We start from the raw sequence: 23,569 nt of genomic DNA, 5'->3' as shown, positions 1-23,569 counted from the left end.
TCTCTCAAGCTCTGTGGTCCCGCCCTTGTGGAAACAGGAAATGAGGGACAGAAGGGAAGGCTGAAGGCGCGCCGAGTCAGCACGCTTTTCACTACCACTGCTGCTGCTGCCGATGCCGCCTTAACCCCTACCAGGTATGACTTTTAAATTTCGGAGGTGGGCCCTGGTGCTCGGAGGGCGGGGCAGGGGGGCTGGAACTGGCTGAGGCGACGGCACGCGTGCCAACAGAGAGGGCTCTGCGTGCCCTCTCTGGCACGCGTGCCATAGATTCACCATCACTGCCCTAGATTCTATATATGGTGCCCAAAGTAGGGTACTGATCCAAGATGTGCGCCCAGCTAAATTGACTAATGAACCAATTAGTGGCAATAATTGGATGCTAATTTGCACCAGTTTAGATTTGTGCTCATGTGTTGCTACACCCTATTCTATAAAATGTGTGCCCAAATCATATAGCGTGCAACCCAAAAGGGGGCTTGGCCATGGAAGACGCATGGGCGAATCGGGGCCATTCCTAAACTTTGCATGCAGTTATAGAATACTGGGGTTGTCCAGTCCACTCAAATTGGATGCCGGGAATTACATGGTTTCAGCAGCCATAAGTCCTGGCACCCAAACTTGGATGCCGAAACTGGTACTCAATGCTATTCTATAATGGACGCTCATCTTTGAGTGCCAATTTTTTTCAGCGCTAATTTTTGAGCTCCATTTACTGAATGTAGCCCTATATGGACAGTTTCACTGAAAATCATTCAAGACCACTGCAGCAGTATCCAGATCCAGGGGCAGCCCGACCATTAGGCCACCTGAGTTGGGGGGCCTCAGGCAGCACTCTTCAGGAGTGGCATCTCGGGGGGGGGGCGGCTTTGCGGCGTTTTACCTCGTCACGGTGACATTCTAAACTCGGCAGTAATTCCCATACGCTACCCTGCCGCTGCCAGCACCCGCCTCTTCTCTTTACTGCAGCCACCTGAAGTAACTTCCTGTTTCGCTCAGGCAGCCACAGTAAAGGGAAGAGGCGGGTGCCGGTGGCAGGGCCGTGCCCACCCGGTAAGCGAGGTAAGCATGGCAGTAGGGTGCCGACCTCTGGAGGGCGCCGCCGTGCCATGCTTACCCTCGCCGTTTACCTCCGGACCCCGACAGCAGCCCTGCCTTCAGTGGCATACCAAGGGCGAAGCGGTCGGGGCGGTCTGCCCCGGGTGTCACTGGGGGGGGGGGGGGGGTGCTATGCTCCGCTCCCGCTGCTCGTCTCCTGCCACCACCCTGCTGTTAAAGAGAAATCGGTGAAGCAGCATCGCAGGCAGCGCCTCGCTTCTGCCCTGCAGCTGCTTGTAAAAGAAACAAATTTCCTTCTCCTCGTCGTCTTCGTCAGGCCTTGCTTCTCTCACTATGTCCCGCCCTCCTTTGAGGTAACTTCCTCTTTCCGCGAGGGCGGAATATAGTGAGAGAAGCAAGGCCTGACGAAGACGACGAGGAGAAGGAAATTTGTTTCTTTTACAAACAGCTGCAGGGCAGAAGCGAGGGGCAGGAGAAGAGGGCTGCTTCTGGTCGCCATCTGGTCAGGAACATCCAGCTGGAGCAGCCCTTCGAGTGTAAAGCTGGCCAAAAGAAATGCACTTTCCACAGACCAGGGAAAAAAGAGACCTGGTTGTTTTCCCGGTTTTCAACGGGTTGGAGCTGTGGATTGCACGCAGACTTCACTGGACGGACCTGAGTGACAAACTGTGTCCCTGCTGTTGTGGACAACAAAAAGAAGTCAAGCTGAGACCCACAAGGTGAGTTAAAACTGCAGCAGCATGCACACGCTGACAAGGGCATGCTTTGCCAGCCCAGCAAGTTTATGCAGCACGGGTAGGAAGGGGCTCTGCTCTAGGACTCAGATTTCTGATTTATTAACGCTTTTTTAAATGGTTGCTGTAAAGACTCAAGATCCTTCCTGGCCTGGGGTAGAGTCTTTTGTTTGCAACCTGCCTCCTGAGGGGGCGGGGAGTTTTTAGTATTATTTGCTTCCATCCACACAAAAAAAACGCAACCCCTCCCCCCCCCCTTGCAGGAGCCCACAGAGCTCATAACCATGGACTATTGAAATGTTTGTGGTTTTTTTGTATCTGCAGGTGTTAAGAGATGGTGCTGTATTTGTATAGAGAGATCACCAAGGATTTTTTTTCACCTCTTTATGTAGGCCATGAGTGGGAAAGTGCGGGGTACAAATGTAACTAAAATAAACAAATAGCAGCAGAATCAGGTACTGGGCCAGCTTGATCAGAAAAACAAAGTCACCAGACAACAAAGGTAGAAAAAAATCATTTTATTTTCATTATAGTGTTTGGAATATGTCCCCTTTGATAATCAGGTGCTCAATGTTAAAAGTTTATATTTATTTACTTATTTATGGCATTTTATGCTAGACGGGGGGGGGGGGGGGGGGGGGCGCCAACTGATAGTCTGCAGGGGGGCGCCAGAGACCCTAGGCACGGCCCTGGCCGGTGGCAAGGTAGCGTATGGGAATGGCTGCCACTGCCGGGTTTGGAATGTCACCATGATGAGGTAAAAAAAAAAAACAGCACCACGGGCCTTTAAAAATGGAACACAGTTCTTTAATGAATGAGCCTTGACAAAAAGACCCGACACGGGCCGTGTTTCGGTGACTAGCACCTGCGTCAGGGGTCACAGTGATGACGTGGAAAACTTGGGGAATAACTCGAATATATTCCTCTACAATATATTATTCCTTACCCCACGTCTCATATAGTAAAAGCTACAAAGCACCAAGGCACTTTCACTTTCTGTATCCAAATGTGTTCCATTTTTAAAGGCCCATGGTGCTGTTTTTTTTGTTTGGACTTTAGTTTGTACTTCGTTCCCTCTCTTTTGTTATAACCATGATGAGGTAAAACACCTGGTTGGGGGGGGGGGGGGGGGGCATCGGGTTACCATATGGCTCCACAAAAAGGAGGCGGGTGAGCGGCTTATCAGCTCTGCCTGAGGCAGCATCTTGCCTTGAGCTGGCCTGTCCAGATCCTGCCAGGTTTGAGCATGAGCATGCTACTGAACTACACGGAGAGCAACAGTATTGATCCTGTATAGACCGATATCCAGATCCATTTAGGACAGCAAAAAGGCTTTCCCCTAAATTTATCTGGATAGCTTTCTGGAAAACAGACTCAATGTTGTCACTATCCATCTATCAATATTAGACGGACAAAATTAGCAGTGCTGGGACCGTTAATCAATACCAAAAAGACAATCCCAGCAGCATTAAAATTACAAGCTGCATGAACACTTTGTAATCCACTGTTAACTAGTTATAATTCTTTCTTTTCACAGTAAATAGTACAAGGAAATCACCAGTCATTACATATTGCTGTCACGGACCTTCAGAAAATAAAATTGCATAATTCCAGCACATGTTGTGCCATATTTGCCCACAGTCATCATTGGTCCATAATTTTTAATATTTTTTAAAATTTTCCAATTTAAAAATAAAGTTTTCCTCTTGTACCCATCGACCACTCTTTCTGTGAAGAAGTCTATCCCCTTTCATCTTCATACCATTAGCTCTCATTCTAGACATTCCTTTCTATTAAAATAGGCCCAGCTCCTGTGCATTTATGGGTACCCGGTCAAAATAGCCCCCTACAAAAAAGCTCCAAACAAAAAAAGTTCCCGACATAATAGCCCTTGACATAACAGCCACTATTAAAACGGCCTGCCCACAATATAGCCCTTGACAAATTAACCCCCTGACAAAAGGGCCTGATCAGGTTGCCCAGAATATGGCACTGCATTTTTTTTCTAGGGGGCTATTTTGTTAAGGGGGCTATTTTGTCAGGGCTATTATGTCAGGGTGCCACATGTATGCCGTGTAGGTATTTAAATGTTTCAATCATAGCTCCCTCTATTAGACAGGGTGACCTTGTGAATTTCTTGAATGCTATGGCCAGAGGGCTTGTGCTAGAGCTCAGCCATTTTCTGTAGTAGTTTCTCTGTTATGGAACAATAGGGGTACTTTGTTAATTTTATATGAATTTATTTTCATTGGAAATAACATTTCCTATTTTTTTTTTTATTAATAAAACTAAAGAAAAATGAACAGAAAGCTGTGTTTAATTTCAATTTGTTTCACTTTGATCTCTCTCCCACTGTGATTCCTCCTGTCACTGTCCCCATCCTCTTCCCCATTTTCTTTCCCCATGAGCTATTCTTCACAGGAACTCCAGTTGCTCCTACCCTACTGGTTTAGTGATATATCACGGCACCAGCGATTGTGGGTTAAGCTGTACGACTCTGGTATCTGTGTGAGGTAAACCAAAATGCCCAGCACCATTACACATCACCAAACTGCTGGGGTTGGCAGGTGGATTTCTTCTGTAAATCGCCTAGATTACCTTCTTGCCAGATATATGGGTTAGGTTTATATAAATAAATAAATGAATGAATATTTTTGGTATCTTACCTATCATATATACAGGAGGGCTTTCAGAGATTTGACCTGAAAATAATGTTGAGAAAAATGAATTAAAACAGGAAAAGGCCAACCAGTCATGTTACTAACTGGCATTGTAGAGCTGAAAATAGGTCACATTTGGCCCTTATTTTATAAGCATCCTCACAGCCTTTACAGGTGCAGATTGGCATATATGTGTAAAAGCCATTTTAGAAAGGGGCTATTTACATGTGGTGATGGTCAAATTGCCAGGAAGCCTATCAGGGGCAGGGACAGGGAGTAGATTTGGTGGGTCTAACATACTGATGTAGATTCACCATTTTACAAGGGGAATCCATGACAATACTCGTGCCCCCTGGCAAGTATCTGCCTCCTTTAAGGGGCATATGGCAATGCTAAGGTCTGCCCTCCCCTTCCGCCCCCCCCCCCCCCCCCCCGATCACTTCTCAGGCATTGATCCCCCTGATGACCCCTGCTGGCCTCATCCAGTTCTCCCACTCACGAGTAGTCTAATGGTTAGGGCAGTGGACTGAGAATTGGAAGGACCAGTTTTGATTCCCACCGCAGCTCCTTGTGACCCTGGACAAGTCACTTAATCCTCCATTGCTCCAGGTACAAAATTTAGAGTGTGAGCCCACTAGGGATAAAGAAAATACCTGTATAGAATATGTAACCCACTTTAATTGAACTATGGAAAGGTGATATAACAATGATAAAACATAAACATCCGATTCCCCCCAGAAAGAAGAACCCCCGACTGATCCCCTTATCAATGATGAACCCCAATGAGGCCCCCTCCCCTGGTAGATCCTCCCACCCCCATCCCTCAATCACCACACACAGGTTCTCTGGTTTCTAGCAGTAGGAGGAACAAGGGCAACCTGACCCCTAGTGGGAATACCGCAAGATTATTGCTGGAGTTCAGGGCAGCCATTTTTGATGCCAGGGCCATAAAAGTGGGAATTCCCTCCTGCTCCCTCTAGACACCAGTTTGTAAAATCTTTTACATATATGAGGTGTTTGTACATATGTTTAGGCTCCTATCCCCTGGTCAAGATTAGAAAAGGCAAATTCAGTGTGGAAAATGTTGTTTTATCCATGGAGATACCTTTTAAAGATTATGATCCCCTGAAGGCAACGTTCACAAGGTGAACCTGTGTGTACAGCCTGCACGTTACTTATATATATATATATATATATATACACACACACACACACACACACACACACACATACACACATTATGTTTTGTGAAATTTGTTAAGTGCCAAAATAACTCTGACGCTTGCTCTCAAGTGGACCCATCTAGCCACCACTACAAATCCTGGAAGCTCCTTTGATATTTCAGTGAGTGTCAGCTGGTAATTACTCAAATTAGCCTGCACTGAGGCCCAGATGATCAAAAGCCCTGCGCTGTTCCAAACAGCGCCCTAAAAATAGCACCAGGACAGCGCAGGGCTTTTCTGCATCGATGATCAAAGATAATGCATGCAAATCTAAGCAGCGCTATTATCTTTGATTATCATGTTTAAAGTGCGGGAGAATTGTGCCGAGCATGCGCTCAGCACAATCCTCCCGCACTTGTTTGACAGGTCTGGTCTGTCAAACGCCCAAACCTGTCAAACAGCATGCCTGCCGAACAACGAGGGCGCCGCCGCCACAAAACCGTCTCCCACCCTCCCGCCCAGCGACCGGGGGGGGGGGGGGGGGACTGGAGGTCCGGTGGGTCTCCAGCATCCCCACCCCCCCCGAACCCAATCCTTAAGTGGCCGCCTCCCGAAAAATGATGTCCTACCCTCCCACCCACGGACGGGGGGTTTCGGGGGCTGGAGGATCGATGGGTCTCCAGCCCCCGAAACCCCCCAGAAATCGTTGATTGGCTCCAAATCCTCCCTCCCCGGCGTTGTCCTTAGATTCCCTGGTGGTCCGTGGTTTGCTGCGGTGTCGTCCCGGCCCCCCTCCCGGCCCCCCTACCTTTTGTTGGAGGAGGGACGCAGCCTGCCTGCCTCCCTCCTCTTCCAGTCAGTCGACGCCCAAAATGGCGGCGCCCAGCCCCGCCAGTTGCATCCTGGGATGCGCTGGGCGGGGCTACAGACCATGTAAGGGAATCGCTCCCTTACATGGTCTGTAGCCCCGCCCAGTGCATTCCAGGATGCAGTGGGCGGTGCTGGGCACCACCATTTTGGCTGTCGACTGACTGGGAGGCAGGCAGGCTGCGTCCCTCCTCCAACAAAAGGTAGGGGGGCCGGGACGACACCGCAGCAAACCACGGACCACCAGGGAATCTAAGGACAACGCCGGGGAGGGAGGATTTGGGGCCAATCAACGATTTCTGGGGGTTTTCCGGGGCCGGGAGGGGGGCCGGGATGACACCACAGCACACCACGGACCACCAGGGAATCTAAGGACAACGCCGGGGTGGGAGGATTTGGGGCCAATCAACGATTTCTGGGGGGTTTCGGGGTCTGGAGACCCACCGGATCTCCAGCCCTCCGTGAACATGGGGGGGGGGGGGATCGTCGGGGGGACCGGAGGTCCACCGGACCTCCAGCCCCCCGTTCGCGTTTGCCTTGGGGGGGAAGGGGGGCCTGCCAGCATGCAACTGCATGCTGGACAGGGCTCACCATTCCTCCCCAATGATCCGCAAAATCTAACGCCAGCTCGGAGCTGGCGTTGATTTTGCTGCGGCCAGCGACCCAATCTTTGGTGCGCTGGTCGCTGATCATTGGGGATGAATGCGTTAAGCGGCAATTAGCATGCATTTGCAAGCTAATTGCGCTAGAAGCCCTGTTTAGCATGCATTTGCATGCTACTTGCGCTGAGAGCCCTCGAGTGCGCTGTTTCAGGCGCTCGAGGGCTCTGATCATGGGTCGGCTGCAAACTCTGGCGCTAGTATGGCGTTAACAGCCTCTAGCGCCAGAGTTTGCTTTTGATCATGAGGAACTGAATGCACTAGAGAGGAAATTGATTAGTGCAGGGGAAAGGGATGGGATTTGATATACTGCCTTTCTGTGGTTACAATCAAATCGGTTTACATATTGTATGCAAGGACTGATTTTGTACCTGGGGCAATGGAGGGTTAAGTGACTGGCCCAGAGCCACAAAGATTATAACAAAGCATTCCACCCATTAGATAATTTTGCACAACATTAACTTCTTCAGTGCAAAGTCCTTTCGCCTCTGCTTTCAAGAGAAGAGGTAGAGAGGTGTGGAGGGGATTTTTGATATGACGTCCAAATCTGATTTTAGATGTATTGCGAAAAATATGTCCAGAAATTCAGAGCCATACATGGTCATTTTCGAACCAGAAAAAATGTGTATATTTTTGGTTCAAAAATCGCCGTATTTAGATTTTTTTTTGTGCTCAGTATGTCTTTCATTTAGGGCTATTCTCAAACAAAAAAAAACATCCAAGTGAAACACGCAAAAAAAAAAAAAAAAAAGCCATTGGGATGTTTGGGGCCAGCAGTCTTACTAGACTAGACACCAGGGGTGTAGCCAGACCTTATGGTGGGAGGGGTCCAGAGCCCGAGGTTGAGGGCACATTTTGAGTGCCGCCCCGCCGCCGCTGTGACCCCCACCACCACGCCTCACTTCGCTTCGCCTCACCTCCCCACCACCGCCTCCTCACACCCCCCTCTCCTTGCAAATACTTTTGTTGGTGGGGGTCCCCCCAGCCGAAGCCTTCTTCAGTGTCGTTTCCGGTGCAAACGCGTTCCTGCCCTGTTCTTCTTGCTCCTCCTGTCCTGTGCACGCTGACGCTCCTTCTCAGTTTCACGTAAAGGAGCGTCAGCGTGCACAGGACAGGAGGAGCAAGAAGAGCAGGGCAGGGACGTGGCTGCACCGGAGATGGTGCTGAAGAAGGCTCAGCTGGTGGAGGTTGGGGACGCCCGCCAGCCAAACCAGGGGCCTGGACATAATTTGCGGGGGCTCAGGCCCCTGTGGCCCCCTGTAGCTACGCCCCTGCTAGACACAGACATCCCAGTAGAACAGTGGGGGTAGCCTAAGGGGCACTGCAGTGAACTTCACATAAAAGGTCCCAGGTACATATCGCATCCCCCTTATATTATTTATTGGATTTTTATTTATTTGGATTCTCACACCTTTTCAGTAGTAGCTCAAGGTGAGTTACGGTCAGGTACACTGGATATTTCTCTGTCCCAGGAGGGCTCACAATCTAAGTTTGTACCTGAGGCAATGAAGGGTTAACTGAATTGTCCAGGATCACAAGGAGCAGCAGTGGGATTTGAACCGGCCACCTCTGGATGTCAAGACAGGTGCTCTAACCATTAGGCTCCTCCTCCAGGAATAGAACAAAAATATACTGTACCCAGCTGTACACCACTACAATAGCCCTTATGCCTGCCTGCAGGAGTCACCTATATGTGGTTTCAGTAGATAGTTTGTGTTTTTTTTTTGGGGTGCTTTCACTTTCCAGCATTGGTGTACTAGTTAGGGTGAGATATGGGCCTGGGTCCCCTTCTCTACAGTCCACTGCAATGACCACTAGGCTACTCCAGAGACCTGCTTGCTGCTCTAAGAGGAATGCCCATTATATGGGAAGCTGTCATAGACCCTGGTATGTACTGTCACTTTCACCTTTTAGGGGGTGGGAGAGGGTCAGTGACCACTGGGGGATTGATGGGGATAATTGTCTAAAGAACTGATAACATTTAGTCATGGCTTACACACAAATATCTAGAATACTAGCATATATGCGTGAATGTTCACACATGTGTTCATATGTGGCAGAATTCTGTCTAACCTCTGTAACCGCACATATAGAGAGGTTTCTGGAAGCCAATGGATTATAGGACCCAAGGTAGCATGGTTTCACTAGAGGCAGGTCTTGTCAGATAAATCTTATTAATTAATTTATTTGACTGAGTGACCAGAGAATTAGATTCAGTGGCGTAGCCAGGCCTCGATGTGTGTGTGTGTGTGTGTGTGAGGGGGGGGGGGGGGTCCAGAGCCCAAAGTGTGTGTGTGGGGGGGGGGGGGGGCACATTCTGGCCTGCCTCCCTGCTGCTTCTCCGCCGCCCCACATACTTTGGCAAGTGTCGTACATGTTCAGTATCACTAAAAGGAGCGTGCAGAACGTGAGGGGGAAGAAACAGCAGGCCAGGCAATGCGGCGGCGCTGGAGACTAGCACTGGACAAGACTTCAGCTGGTGGGGGTTGGGGACCCCCACCAGCAAAACCAGGGGCCCAGAGGAAATTTGAGGGGGCCCAGGCCCCTGTGGCCCCACGTAGCTACACCACTGGCACTCATAAGCACAGGGAAAACCTATTACAGTACAAGGAAAAGAAAGCCACTGACAGAATCCCCCTAGTAGTGACATACAACCCAGAGCCAGAAAAATTGAGAAGAATCATAAATGATTTACAGCCACTACTCCAGGAGGATGAACTACTGAAAGACATATTCTCATGCCCACCGATGAACTACTGAAAGACATATTCTCATGGCCACCGGTGCTGGCCTTCCGACAGCCACCCAACTTTAAACACAAGCTAATTAGAAGTAAGCTCCCAACACAGACTCAAAAAGAAAAGAATGGCACACATCCTTGCAATATAGCCAGCTGCAAACTATGCCAAAACATTTCACAGGATCCCACGATCATTCACAAAGGAAAAATATTCAACATAAAGGAATCCTTCACATGCTCATCTTCCAAGGTGGTATATATTATTCAATGTAAACAGTGTGACGAAAGGTGCTATATTGGAGAAACAAGCCAGATGCTAAAGAAGAGATTTAATTTACATAGACATCATGTGAAAAATGCCAGTGCCAATCAGGATGTTACCTCTGTGGGACGGCACTTTACAAAACCAGAACACTGTACTAATGATTTTATGGTGAGAATACTTAAGGGAAACTTTAAAACAATACAGGAACGCAAGACCTTTGAAGTCAAAATGATTAAATATTTTGACACCCACCAGACAGGACTTAACAAAGATCTGGGTTTTCTAGCCCATTACAAACTATAAAATTCTACTGCTTTGCCACCCTCTTATCACCATGCATTTCTCCTGTTTCTCATTCACTCTGCTCCCATGTTTCTCACCTTACCCACCCCACCCTCTTCCTGTGAGACTGTCATTGGAATGCTTTGATGTTTCACTTATATATACTGTTATTTACCAACATTTGCTTATTTCTGATCTGAAGAAGAAGGGTTACCTTTGAAAGCTAATCAACAAATGCATTGTTAGTCCAATGAAAGGTATCATCTTATTTTCTTTTCTATGTTTTATTTTCTTTCTATTTTTAAAAAAATTTTCATTTCAGAGCCAATGTTGTAAACAATGCACACTATTGGAGAGGAGTAAACATGATATTTCAATAGTGGACACTATTAACAACAGATGAAATGTAGTGACATGAAAGGACTACACATCCCTACAGTCTCGTATTTTAAAACCTGAGATGCGTTGACTCTGCATGTAGAAATGATACCTCTTGAAGGCTTTATGTAAGGAGTCACCTACCTTGAGCTCCGAGCCGTGAATTTCTATATCGCCGAATTAGATATAATATCACGCCAATGGCCAGCACACCAACAAGTAATAGGTGATATGGAATCATTCGATGCTCTGAATTCGTAACAAGTCGTGCTTGTGTTGGTAGTGCTAGTCAAAAAAGAAAAGGCCAAGGTTACTGAAATTGTTTGCTAGTCTGTTATATGAGGTGCTTGTTATCCCCTTCTCTTCAGCACCTGCATACATGTTTTTTTTAGTGTGCACATGCACACTGAACTTTTTGTGATGCACTAAGTTTATGTATGCGTGTACATTCAAGTTCCTCCCAAGCCGCACCTCAGGAATGTTTCTTCTTACTGCAGGTAAACTTATGCATATAGGGGGAAATTCTGTAAGGAACCACCTAGGTTTAGGTGGCAGGAACATAAATGGTGGTATTTCAGTCATTTATGTGCATTAAGTTGCCACCTACATGCACAAATGACCTCTTATAGAACAGGGGCATAGCTAGGTGGGGCCACGGGGGCGCAGATTTAGCCCTGACACCCCTGACACCCCTGTTTACCCCCCCCCCCCCCCGCCGCCGTCAAGTGCCTTTGCTGGCAGGGGTCCCCAACCCACGCCAGCCGAAGTCCTCTTCAGCACCGGTCTCCGGCACGTTGCTGATCTGGATTCTGTTTCTGTGAGTCCTGACGTCCTGCATGTAGGAACGTGCAGGATGTCAGGGCTCACAGAAACAGAATCCAGATCAGCGAACGCGCTGGACTTGGAGACCGGTGCTGAAGGGGACTTTGGCTGGTGGGGGTTGGGGACCCCCGCCAGGAAAGGTACCTGGCGGTGGCAGGGGAGGTGTGCCGATACCGGGGGTGGGGGGGGCTAAAATATGCCCCCTCACCTCGGGCTCTGGACCCCCCCTCCTGCCGAAGTCTGGCTACGCCCCTATTATAGAACATGGACTATCAGCAAATTATGTGCCATGATTTGATGGTGGGTACTTTGTTGGTAGGCATGCATGTGGGCAGAGTTTGGCCGGCACATGGGCAGAGTGCACAAGCAGGTGTGCAAATTATTCAATACTATAATTACGTGAGTTCCAGCTCACAACTAGGCACGGGCTGGTGTAAGTGCAATTTGGCCACTTGCACTAGAATTCTATAAAATAATGTCGGCACTTACTTTACTTTATAGAATAGGCTTGACATAGGTGCCATAACTAGTCTCTTTAGGTGGCACCTGTTACAGAATTGCCCTCACAGTACCACTGTATACATAAGTTTATCTGCACAGTTCCACTGGTAAAACACTGGTTTACCTGCAGAAATAGATGACACAGACCTATTACAAATTCTGTCTACAATGTGGGTGATAACTGGCTACTCTGGCATACAGGGCAGAGGCAAAAATAGGAAGAGGTGAGTGGAGCACAGGGGACAGGGTTTTTCCAGTTATCAGACAGAGCTAAAACATCAGCTATACAGAATTGAGGGGCACATAACAAATGAGAGGAGCAGGGATAATACGATTAGACATAGAAATTCAGAGGAAGGGAGAAAGGAAATTTAAAACTGGGCTCAAAGGGATCACATGGGCAAAAGTGTTATAATACTTATCCAGGTGTCTATGGTAGAGCAGTGAGCTAAGGAGACCAACAACTTAATGTTGCACAGTCTTCCAGACAGACAGAATTCATGCCCAGTATGCAACCTCAGTAAATGCTTATCCCCTGGGACCAAACAGAACCCCTAGAACTCCTTTTCCTATTGCTGCATGAGAATGGCTTCACCTTCTCCTGCTTCCAGTTCTCTAATGTTTAACTGATGTCCTTGTTTGCCTTGGGCCTAGACCAGAGATGCTACGGCACTCACTCATTCTTCATAGGTGCTGCAATGAAAGCAGCATCTGTAGGCCCATCCCCAAAACAAATGATACATGAACAACTTCCAAGAAACGAGCCCAAACAAGGAATTGGGCTGGTTTCTTGGAATTTGTTCGCTTGCAGCCTTGTGTGTTGGAATTGGTGTTTTTGTGGAAGGCGTGGATCCCCTTGACTTGCCATTCCCAAAACAAATGATGCCAATATGCGTAGGGTAATCCCACTGCTATAAATTGTATGTCAAGCTTGAAACTCATTAGAGATGCTTTCTGTTCACCATGCTAATGTGTTCTTTATTTCCTTCACGTGTACCAAGGCTAAAGCTCTACATCTGATACTTGGTCAGTTTTTCATTGGCCAGACCTTTAGGTGAACACCCGGGTATGGTTAATAATGGCACATCTGTCATGGCATAGAACCAATAGAGGAATACATGGGATTAGCCAACAGCGTTAATCCTAGTGCGCGCTCTTTGCAAGTAGTGTACCCTCTTACTACTACTACTACTTATCATTTCTATAGCGCTACAAGGCATACACAGCGCTGTACACCATAGACAAAAAAGACAGTCCCTGCTCAAAGAGCTTACAATCCAGATAAGACAGGTAACAGACAAAACAATTAAGGGTAAGGGACTAAAGAGGTGAGGATAAAAGGACAGGCAAGTGAGTTAGGAGTCAAAAGCAGTGGTAAAGAGGTGGGTTTTGAGTTTGGACTTGAAGACGGCCAAAGACGGGGCTAGACGTACAGGCTCAGGAAGTCTATTCCAGGCATGAGGTGCAGCAATATAAAAGGAACGGAGTCTTAAATTAGCAGTAGAGGAGAAGGGGACAGACGAGAGATTTATCTACAGAACAGAGTACTCGAGGGGGGGCGTAGGGAGAGACAATGACAATGCCCTGCACGGAACGACCTTTAGAAAATACTAGCTTAGCATGCATTTTCCCCCAGAATCTATAAATGGCGAGTAAAGTTGCATGCGCAAATCTGCATGCGTAGTTGATTTGGGCACACAACTTAATTGCCAACAAGCAATTATCAGGACTAATTGGCACTACTTAGAATTGGTAAGCGTGTTCTATAAAGTAGTGCACATAAGCGTGTTCTATAAAGTAGTGCACATAAATTCTACTACACGGATCTCAAAGGGAGCGTGACAATGGAAAGAGCATGGGCAGGTCATGGGCATTCCTAAAATGTACGTGCAGTGTTATAGAATATGCCCAAATCATGCCTATTAGGTGTGGGAATTTACTCCAGGTTTTAGTTGGCATAAATGACTGCAACTAAATTTAGTCCTAGGACAGGCATTACGCGTATTCTATAAACTGTGCTTAACTTTAGGCAAGGTTTATACAGTAACACTAAGCATGTTTTTCAGAACCATATATAAAATTTCCCAGTTTATTCCCTACTTTGGGCGCAAGCATTCACGCCTGCCAAAGGTTGGTGTAAAAGCTGGCGTCCAACTGATGGTAGTTAGGCGCACAAATGCAGGTATTCTATAACATCACGCCTAAATTCTGGGAATGCCCCTGACCTGCCCATGCCGCTCGCATTGCCACATCCCTTTTGGAATTGTGTGCTATGAAATTTAGGTGTGAAGGATAGATCCATGCGTAACTCCTAATTAGTGCCAATTAAATGCTTTTTAACACAATTCTTAGCACATAATTGGCTAATTAGTTTACACGTGGATCTGGGATCTAGGCCCAAATTTTGCGTGCCTAACTTTGAGAGACCTCTACAGAATCCAGAGGGATACAGGTAACAAAATGAAGCTAAACGTTTTGGGCTGCCCATCTCTAGTATTTTACTAGATTACATATTTAAGTTTACAGTTCTTCCCTTCAGCATTCCTCTAATGACCTCAAAGCAAAAATTTAGCTGACAGTTATGCATGACACTTGGTGTGGACATTTGTAGAAATATATACATGGTAAAATACAGAATACCTGTATAGCATGACCTTTTGAAAGCTGTGCAAGCTATTGGCATATATGTATAAGCAGTGCCTCTTTTAAAATTGCTGCTTATTGGTGTAGGCTGATTTGCATGTGTAAACACATTTCCTACTTCTCACAGATGACAGCAGTACTTTTAACTAATGGTCATTAGCTATACGGAAAACACTGTCGCCTATTAGCTTAATCCATTAGTGCCCAATGTTCCCATATGTGGGAACAAATATGGGAACATTGGGCACTAATGGGTTAACTAAAGAGCTTTGGAGAGTGACAAACCCCATCTTTTGTTTAATAATCATAGGTGTTACATGTTTCATGCATCATGGTTCACTGTCCCCTAACCTTGGAAGAGCATTCGGTTGAACTGCAAACATTTTCTCACTTACCGTTGGGGGGAGGAGTCTCACATTCTGAATTTAAAAAAAAGAGAGAAAAACATTTGTGTTATAATGGACAGGGATCCATATTCCTATCAAATCATTAGAATTTACAGTCGTCGTTCCCTCCCCTCTCCACCCCACTGCCCTACACACATATACAGTCTGTTGTGGAACATTTATGGCCAGTGGCTATAGCCTACAACAATCTGATACAGCAAAACATTCCAACAGGACTTGAAGAAACAAATCTGAATCAGTATGGCCTTACTCATCCAGATTCTTAGTAGTTTATGTGAAGACATTCTGGTTTGCCATTGTAGAAAGCAAGGAGAACTTTGTACGGATGGCAGATTATCATCAAACTGAATTAGTACATGAGAAGAAAGTACAATATTTATGCATACTTTTGCACATCTAATCAGGGGAATGGAAAGGATTTTGGATACAGCTCACACCTTTTCAGTAGTGGTCTAAGGCGAGCTACATTCAGATACAGTGGGGATTTTCCTGTCCCTAGAAGGTGTGAATCGACCATCTAAGGTTGTGCCTGATGCAGTAGAGGGTTCAGTGATTTGTCCAAAGTCACAAATAGCATCAAATAAGAGAAGCAAGACTGGAACCCTGGTTTTGAGGGTTCTCTGCCTGCTGCTCCTCCACGCTAATCCTGCATAGTCAGCACAAATTGCTGGAGTACTGCTTACAGTGAGACAAGGGCACTTACACCAACCTTTGGCTGGTGGAAATGGTCAAGTCCACATTATTATTATTATTATTATTATTAAGATAAAGCGAACTTAACGCTAGTATTCTATAACTGTAATTGCACGCACAACTGCCGTTATGGAATCCTCCTGGCCTACCTTTAGGACAAAAAGAGCACGAAGCATGCAGTTTGCTAACAAGATGTCTAAACAAACAAGGTCTCAAAACTCAGGGGCCCTTTTACTAAGCCGCGTAGGCATGTACACACGTCCTATGTGCGTCAATTTTGAACTATAGCCTGGCTACCGCGAAGCCCGGGCGGTAATTTCATTTTTTATGTGTGCCCACTAAGCCCGCCGGAAAATTTACGGCGTGCGACGCTAACCAGGCGGTAATCGGCATTGTACATGCATAGACCATTACCGCCTGATTAACGCATGAGGTTTTACCGCTAGGTCAATGGGTGGTGGTAAGGTCTCAGGCCCAAAATGGACGCATGCCAATTTTTATTTTGCCACACGTCCATTTTCGGCCAAAAAAAGGCCTTTTTTGCAGGCGAGCAAAAAAATGGACCAGGGAGCGTCCAATTCACGCGTCTACACCAGCACAGGCCATTTTTCGGCGCACCTTAGTAAAAGGACCCCTCAAAGAGCAATGGTCTGACCAAACTTGTCAGTCTATCCCCAAAAGGGTTCCCAGATATTATCACTGGCCCCTCTAAATTATCTATCGCAGAAAAAAAAGAGCAACAGAAAAACTCCAAAAATGGAAAAAAAGTTGCTAACTAAAAAAAAATGAAGAAAAGTAGCCAAAACCCACACAGACTGTTTTAGTAATCAAAAAACAAAAATATCCACATCAAATCCCCGAAGTTCCAACACACACCACTGGTAGTTCATGACTTATATAAAAATAAAGTCCCACAAGTACTTAGCGACTGAAGAGGTATCTTTTCCCAATATCAGCTCCTCAAATTGCTACAATTGCAGTGCATATAGGAACTCTCTTCAAGTGCTGAGTTTAATAAGGGCGCCATTTTTTGGATTGCAGTGTTGTCGATCAGCGGTGTTTAGCTGAGATGCTGTCATTTTTGTAAGAACAAAGTACTTAATATGTGATGAACCTTTTTTGGAATGCAGTTGTTATGCAGATGTTTCTTCTCTTTGCAGCCTCGATTATGTGGACCTCGAAGCAGCATAGCTCATCTAAGCTGGAGCGAAATGCTGGCCAACGTCAGTCTGGGGGATCGTTTTGAGTGGAGTATTTGACTGCAGGGCAGACGACTGTATTGAAGCTAACTACTCTACCCTAAAGTTTTGAAATGAGTATGCTCTTGTAAACATTTGAGCACCTGTCACTCGAAGTTAGTGGGGTGTTGTTTTGCACGTTTTGGCACATTTTTTAGAGTTGAACATTATATATTACATGAAGGGAAAGGGAAATGGGACTTGATATACCGCCCTTCTGTGGTTTTTGCAACTACATTCAAAGCAGTTTACATATTATATTCATGTACTTATTTGTACTAGGGGCAATGGAGGGGGGTTAAGTGACTTGCCCAGAGTCTCAAGGAGCTGCAGTGGGAATCAAACTCAGTTCCCCAGGATCAAAGTCCACTGCACTAACCACTAGGCTACTCCTCCACTAGCAACATTCCATGTAGAAGCCTGCCCTTGCAGATCAGCAATGCGGCCGCGCAGGCTTCTGTTTCTGTGAGTCTGACGTCCTGCAACATTCCATGTAGAATCTCAAATAGTAGCAACAGAATCTCCACTAGTAGCAACATTCTATGTTCCACTGCACTAACCACTGGGCTACTCCGTTTTTTTCCATCAATGATGAGGAACAGATCACATTGATCGCTCTTAGCTCTTTAGACCTGATGGTCTGGAGCTCCTTGAGGCTTCTTCCTTCCTTCAAACACAACACGCTTCATTCTCACATATATTTGTTTGCCTCAATAGTGGGTCACCCTTGTTGTTTATATGAACATGAACAAATTCCAGCTTCAGGAGGTGGAACCAGAGCGTCTTGTTAGCAAATTGCATATTTCATGCTCTTTTGGGGATATTTTGAAAGTTTGCTACCCCTTATGTATTTGTTCTAGCTACCTTTGGGCACCATTTCTTGAATTTACCCCTCAATGTATATTGTAAATAAGGTTGGCTTTGTTTTTAAAGCTTGTGCTTTTTTTTTTAATTTCTTGGTCTGTTGTTGCTTTCTTTTCTGTCTCATTCTCTGCCTCGATAAAACGAAAGGCAAAATCTCATAAGAACTTAAGAACATAAGCGTTGCCATATGTGGGCAGACCGAAGGTCCTTCAAGCCCAATATCCTATTTCCCAACAGTGTCCAATCCAGGTCACAAGTACCTGGCAAGATCCCAAAACAGTACAATACATTTTATGCTGTTTATCCTAGAAATAAGCAGTGGATATTCCCAAGACCATCTTAATAATGGCTTATGGACACCAGACACGATATCATCTATACTTGCCTGCATCTTAAGCTTGAACTTACCAACATCCAGGAGAGAATGTACATATCCATGATCGTTTACAGTGTGAATGAACCATACGTATGTTCCTGCATCCTCATTTGTAACATGTTTGATGCTGAGGTTTGCTATTGGATAATAATCTGAATAAGTAATTCCTTTTATCTTTTCAAAATATTCTCTATGACTTATATTAAAGACAACCGCATGTGAGGTTGATTCAGAACCGTTTCTGCAGTAGTACACTATCACATCTTTGAAGGGGCCAGGTCTGTGGCTGAATAAAGTGGCATTGCCAGTCACATTAACGGAACTGTGACATTCAGAGGTTAATTTGGACGATAAATGACCTAGAAAAAAACAAAGAACAAAACAAAATTGGTGTCAGTCGTTAGAATCAAGAGGCTTATGACCTCTTGGTTTAAACTGAGATGAACAGGAAATTTGAACAAATGAATCAATATGAAACCAAAAGGAGGAAAGAAAAAGGTGTGCTGGTAAATGTTTAACAACAGGCTCTCTCCCCGGTCCACCTCTGCGTCCCCCCCCCCAAAATTGCAGAGCTGGCTATAGCCGGGGAGAGACCCTGGGGGGGGGGGCAATGCATTACTCCAGGAAAAAAAAATTAAATGATCCCAGGTTCCAATCTAATTCATGTTTAATGTGGGATAAAATGCCATAAATAAGTAAATAAATATAAACTTTTAATGTTGAGCACCTGATTCTCAAAGTGGACATATTCCAAACACTATAATGAAAATAAAATGATTTTTTTCTACCATTGTTGTCTGGTGACTTTGTTTTTCTGATCATGCTGGCCCAGTATCCGATTCTGCTGCTATCTGTCCTCTTAACTCCGTTTCCAGGGCTTCCTTTCCATTTATTTCTTTACTTTCTGCCTTTCTTTTTCATTTCGTGCCCTACATCCGTAAGTAAAAGCTGGGTCCTCCGCAGACTTGACTGTCCAGTGGATCCAGCTTCTGCCTATTTTCTTCATCCATGTGTTTTTCTCCTTTTCCTTTTCCCTCATCTCATCTCCTTCCTCACTCCCCTCCATCCATGTCCAGCATTTCTTCTCTCTCTCCCTTCCCTCTCCTCCACCCATGTCCAGCATCCCTCCTCTCCCCTTTGCCCTCCCCTCCCCCTTGCCCTCCCCTCCATCCACCCATGTCCAGCAACCCTCCTCTCCCCTCCTGCCCTCCCCTTCATCCACCCATGTCCAGCAACTCTCCTCTCCCCTGCCCTCCTTCCATCCATCCATATGATCAATTCTCTCCCCTGCCCCCCTCTATCCATCCATACCCATCGATTCTCATCGCTCCCCTGCCCCCCCCTCCAGCAATCCATACCCAGCGATTCTCTTCTCTCCCCTGCCCTCCCCCCAAGCAGCACCTCTCTGCTCTCTCCCCTCACATTTCCTTGCCTCTTGCTCTTGCCCGCTGTCTTCTCCGTTTAATTTTTTAAAGCAATGTTAACACGTCAGCAGAAACAGGCTGCTTTAGCCAATCCCAGAGGCCTTCCTTCAGCGTGTTCCGCCCCCGAGGGGCAGTGTTAAAGCGGGTTCACGCGAAGCTAAAGAAGAGAGGAGGGAGGGAGGGAGACAGGAGGAGAAACAAGAGAAGAAGTGCTGCATGTGACGGTGTGAGAAGATGCCCAAAGCCACAGGGGACGCCGTTGAAACTGCCAGGTGGGGACCAGAGCCCAAACTTTGGGAGCTGGTTGTTAAAGTAGCCACTTTAACAACTGGCTCCCAAAATTATGAAAAAAATAACAACCGGCTCTCGTGAGCCGGTGCGAGCTGGCTCCAGCACACCACTGGTTATGTCCCATTGAGATACCATACACACACAGTTTAAAACTGGACAGTATGAGGGTAATGTTATAACAGGCTGTCTAGAACAGTAGGGCAAGAAGCACCTATTTTGGCTCAATTTTAGAAGGATTCATAGGTTCCTGAGGTCCTTCTTTTAGAAGCATCCCCATGTGTAAAAAGCAGCTTTTACAAGTGTAGATTGGTATACCTATGTAAACGTCATTTTAACAGGGGAGCTATTTACACGTAGTGTGGCGGAAGTGGGGAGAAGGAGTGGTTAGGGCAGGCCTAACACATAAGGGAAAGCGGATGAGATAAGATATACTACCTTTCTGTAATCAAAGTTGTTTACATATATACAGGTACTTATTTTGTACCTGGGGCAATGGAGGGTTAAGTGACTTGCCCTGAGTCACAAGGAGCTGCAATGAGAGCTAAACCTAGCTCCCCTGGTTCTCAGGCCACTGTACTATTAGGCAGTGGCGTAGCCAGGGGGGGTGCCAGGGGAGCGGCCGCTCCCCCAAAAGGAGTTCTGCCAGCTCTGGCGCCTATTTTTTTCTCAATGTGTTGCATTGAAAATGTGTGCAAGTGCCGGCGGAACTCCGCTTTCGCTTCCCCCGCGCCGTCAACCTGGCTCCGCTTCTGCTATTAGGCTACTCCTCGACCCATCTTACAAAGAGAATAAACAATGTTGGCATTTTTACATCTACTCTGAGGCATACATAAGTGTCTGCCTTAAGAAGAAGGTGCCAATGATGAGGTCTAGCCCCTCTGATCACCCCCAGGCTCAGTTCCCCTTAATCACCCCTGCTGGCCTTCGAAGCCCCATCCCACAGGGTTTATAATCTTAACCATCAAACATATATGATCATCTTCACGTGCCTTTTAGTTAGAAAAACAAACTCCTGTCACCTTGAGGCCCCCCGGGTAGACCACCTACCCCCCTAATTCCCATCCCTGGTCTTAACAAGGTCCCTGGTGCCTAGTGGAAGCAAATGCAAGCCCCACTTACTCCTGCTCATATGGCCTGGGGTTCAAAAATGGCTGCCATGGACCCTAACGGTAATCTCTTAGTATCACTACTAGGGGTCAGACTGTTAAATAAGGGCAATATGACCTTATATAGCTATATTTCTGTCCTATAAACCTTTTAGAGGTAATTTTACAAGAGGTCATCTAGGTTAGTAGGACAGAAAGGTGCCTATTATTAGCTTGTTTTATGATGGCACATAGGCCTCTGTGTTTCTTTATAAAATGCTACCATAAATCTTGCAGAAAGCACACCTAGACTGAAGGTGTGAATATTATGCTAGTGTGTAAAGTATGGACTGGTGAGCATAAATTGTGACTCTGCTCATGCTCTATCCAAACTGTATCCCAGGCATACCTTCTGTATACATACACCAGGGGTGTAGCCAGACTTCGGCGGGTCCAAAGCCTGAGGTGAGGGGGCACATTTTAGCCCCCCCCATTGCCGACCCGCTACCGCCACCTTTGACAACCCCCCTCCTGCTGACGACCCTCCCCCGCTGCCGTCGCCTACCTTTGCTGGCGGGGGTCCCCAATCCTCGCCAGCCGAGGTCCTCTTCTTCCCGAGCATGGCTTCATTCTGTTTCTGACGTCCTGCATTTTGTACGTGGAGGACGTCAGATTCACAGAACAGAACGAAGCCTTGCAGATCAGCTGATCTACAAGGCTTCGTTCTGTTTCTGTGAGTCTGACGTCCTGCACGTACAACGTGCAAGACGTCAAAAACAGAACAAAGCCTTTTGATGGAAGAAGAGGACCTCGGCTGGCAGGGATTGGGGTCCCCCGCCAGCAAAGGTAGCCCATGGTGACGGCGGGGGAGGGTTGGCAGCGGGAGGGGGGGTCGAAAGGGTCATTGGGAGTGGGGTCCAGGGCCAAATCTACGGGGGCCCAGGCCCCCTGGCCCCACGTAGCTACGCCACTGACATACACACTGGGTCTTACACAATCCGTACAGCAGGGGCGTAGCCATGGGTGGACCTGGACGGGCCCAGGCCCAGCCACTTTTCCTTCAGGCCCGCCCAGCGCCCACCCTAACAAGCCCCAACCCAAGCCATCTTTTCCTGCCTCTTCTGCTGGCTCTCCCCATCCGCGTGGTCTGTTTAATTTTAGTCCTTGAAGCGCCGTTCTCCCTCCAGGACCGCACCAGCGATTCCGATAGCCTTCTGCCAGCGTGCATCGTCGGGGGCGGGGCTTCTCCTTAGGCGCATCCCACCTCAGGATGCGCCTGAGAGGCCCCGTCCCCGACGACACACGCCACGCTGGCAAAAGGCTATCGGAATCGCCGGTGCGGTGCTGGAGGGAGAACAGCCCTTCAAGGACTAAAAATAAACAGACCACGCGGACGGGGAGAGCCGTCAGAAGAGAGGGAGGGGATGGCGAAGGGAGAAAGCGCTGCCAAGGTAGGCCGAGGGAGACAGAAGAAAATGCCGGGGCGGGGGGGGGGGGGGGAGGGAATATTTTAAAATTACTGTGTAGGGGTGGGGTTGGGAACAGCCCACCCAGGTTAATGCGGGGCCCGCCCAAATGGCAGGTCTGGCTACGCTGCTGCCGTACAGTTAAGCATGAGCTCATTTTATAAGAGCCCATTTGCATGTGTAAAACACTGGTTTACATGTGTAAAATGTGTATATGTATAAAATTAGGCCACACAGTGCTTGGGTGCAGTTGAGGTGTACGTGTATATTTCAGAGGAGCCAGCTCTGTGGGTGCTGTAGGTGCTTGAGCACCCCAATATTGAGAGCAAACTCAAGATAGGACAGTTATTTATGTGGTCCTATTTATGCACTTAGGGGTCCTTTTACTGAGCGGTGGTAAGCCCAATGCGGGCTTACTGCTTGCTCTTTCAGGACTACCGCTGGTCCAATGCGGCCGCCGGCCCCGAGCATGCATCATTTCCGTGGGAAACAAAATCCCCAGAAATGGCTTGTGTGGCGATAACCTTGCGGTAATCGGGCATTGCCATGCAGATTTAATGTCCACATCTTGAATCTAGGTGCACTTTCAGAAGGATTTGTGCTGGTTCTTTATTTTAAAAAAAAACACATTGGTGCCTATGGGGCTTGTTTTCAAAAGAAAAAAAAATATCTAAAAAGTGGCATAAAGCAGCATTTGGATGTTTTTCACACAAAAATGTCCAAATCAGTATTTTCAAAATCCATTTCCCAGACATTTTTCTATGCTGTTCGCCTGCAGTACATCCAAATCTCAAGGGGGCATGTCAGGGGTGTGTTAAGGGTGGGATTTCGGCGTCCCTAACACCTAGACTTTTTCAGTGATAAGATGTTTTGAGCTAGACCTGCTTTTAGAACAAATAAGCCACAAAAAAGTGCCATAAATGACCAGATAACCACCGGAGGAATAAAGAAATGA

General features: G+C 46.9%; 1 protein-coding gene across 1 annotated transcript in view; it reads right to left on the bottom strand.

Moving 5' to 3' along the window:
- The window catches only part of LOC115473298, a 55,783-nt gene that overhangs the window by 3,009 nt on the left and 29,205 nt on the right, over positions 1–23,569 (bottom strand). The window contains exons 3-6 of the mRNA XM_030208137.1: positions 18,381–18,707; positions 15,166–15,189; positions 10,949–11,089; positions 4,457–4,492 (exon numbers count right to left, since the gene is read on the bottom strand). Of these exons, the coding sequence (XP_030063997.1) occupies positions 4,457–4,492; positions 10,949–11,089; positions 15,166–15,189; positions 18,381–18,707 (528 nt within the window). The remainder of the gene's footprint in view (positions 1–4,456; positions 4,493–10,948; positions 11,090–15,165; positions 15,190–18,380; positions 18,708–23,569) is intronic.

This window comes from Microcaecilia unicolor, chromosome 6, assembly GCF_901765095.1.
Source record: "Microcaecilia unicolor chromosome 6, aMicUni1.1, whole genome shotgun sequence".
Taxonomy (NCBI): domain Eukaryota; kingdom Metazoa; phylum Chordata; class Amphibia; order Gymnophiona; family Siphonopidae; genus Microcaecilia; species Microcaecilia unicolor.
This window is presented reverse-complemented; position numbering and strand designations above follow the sequence as displayed.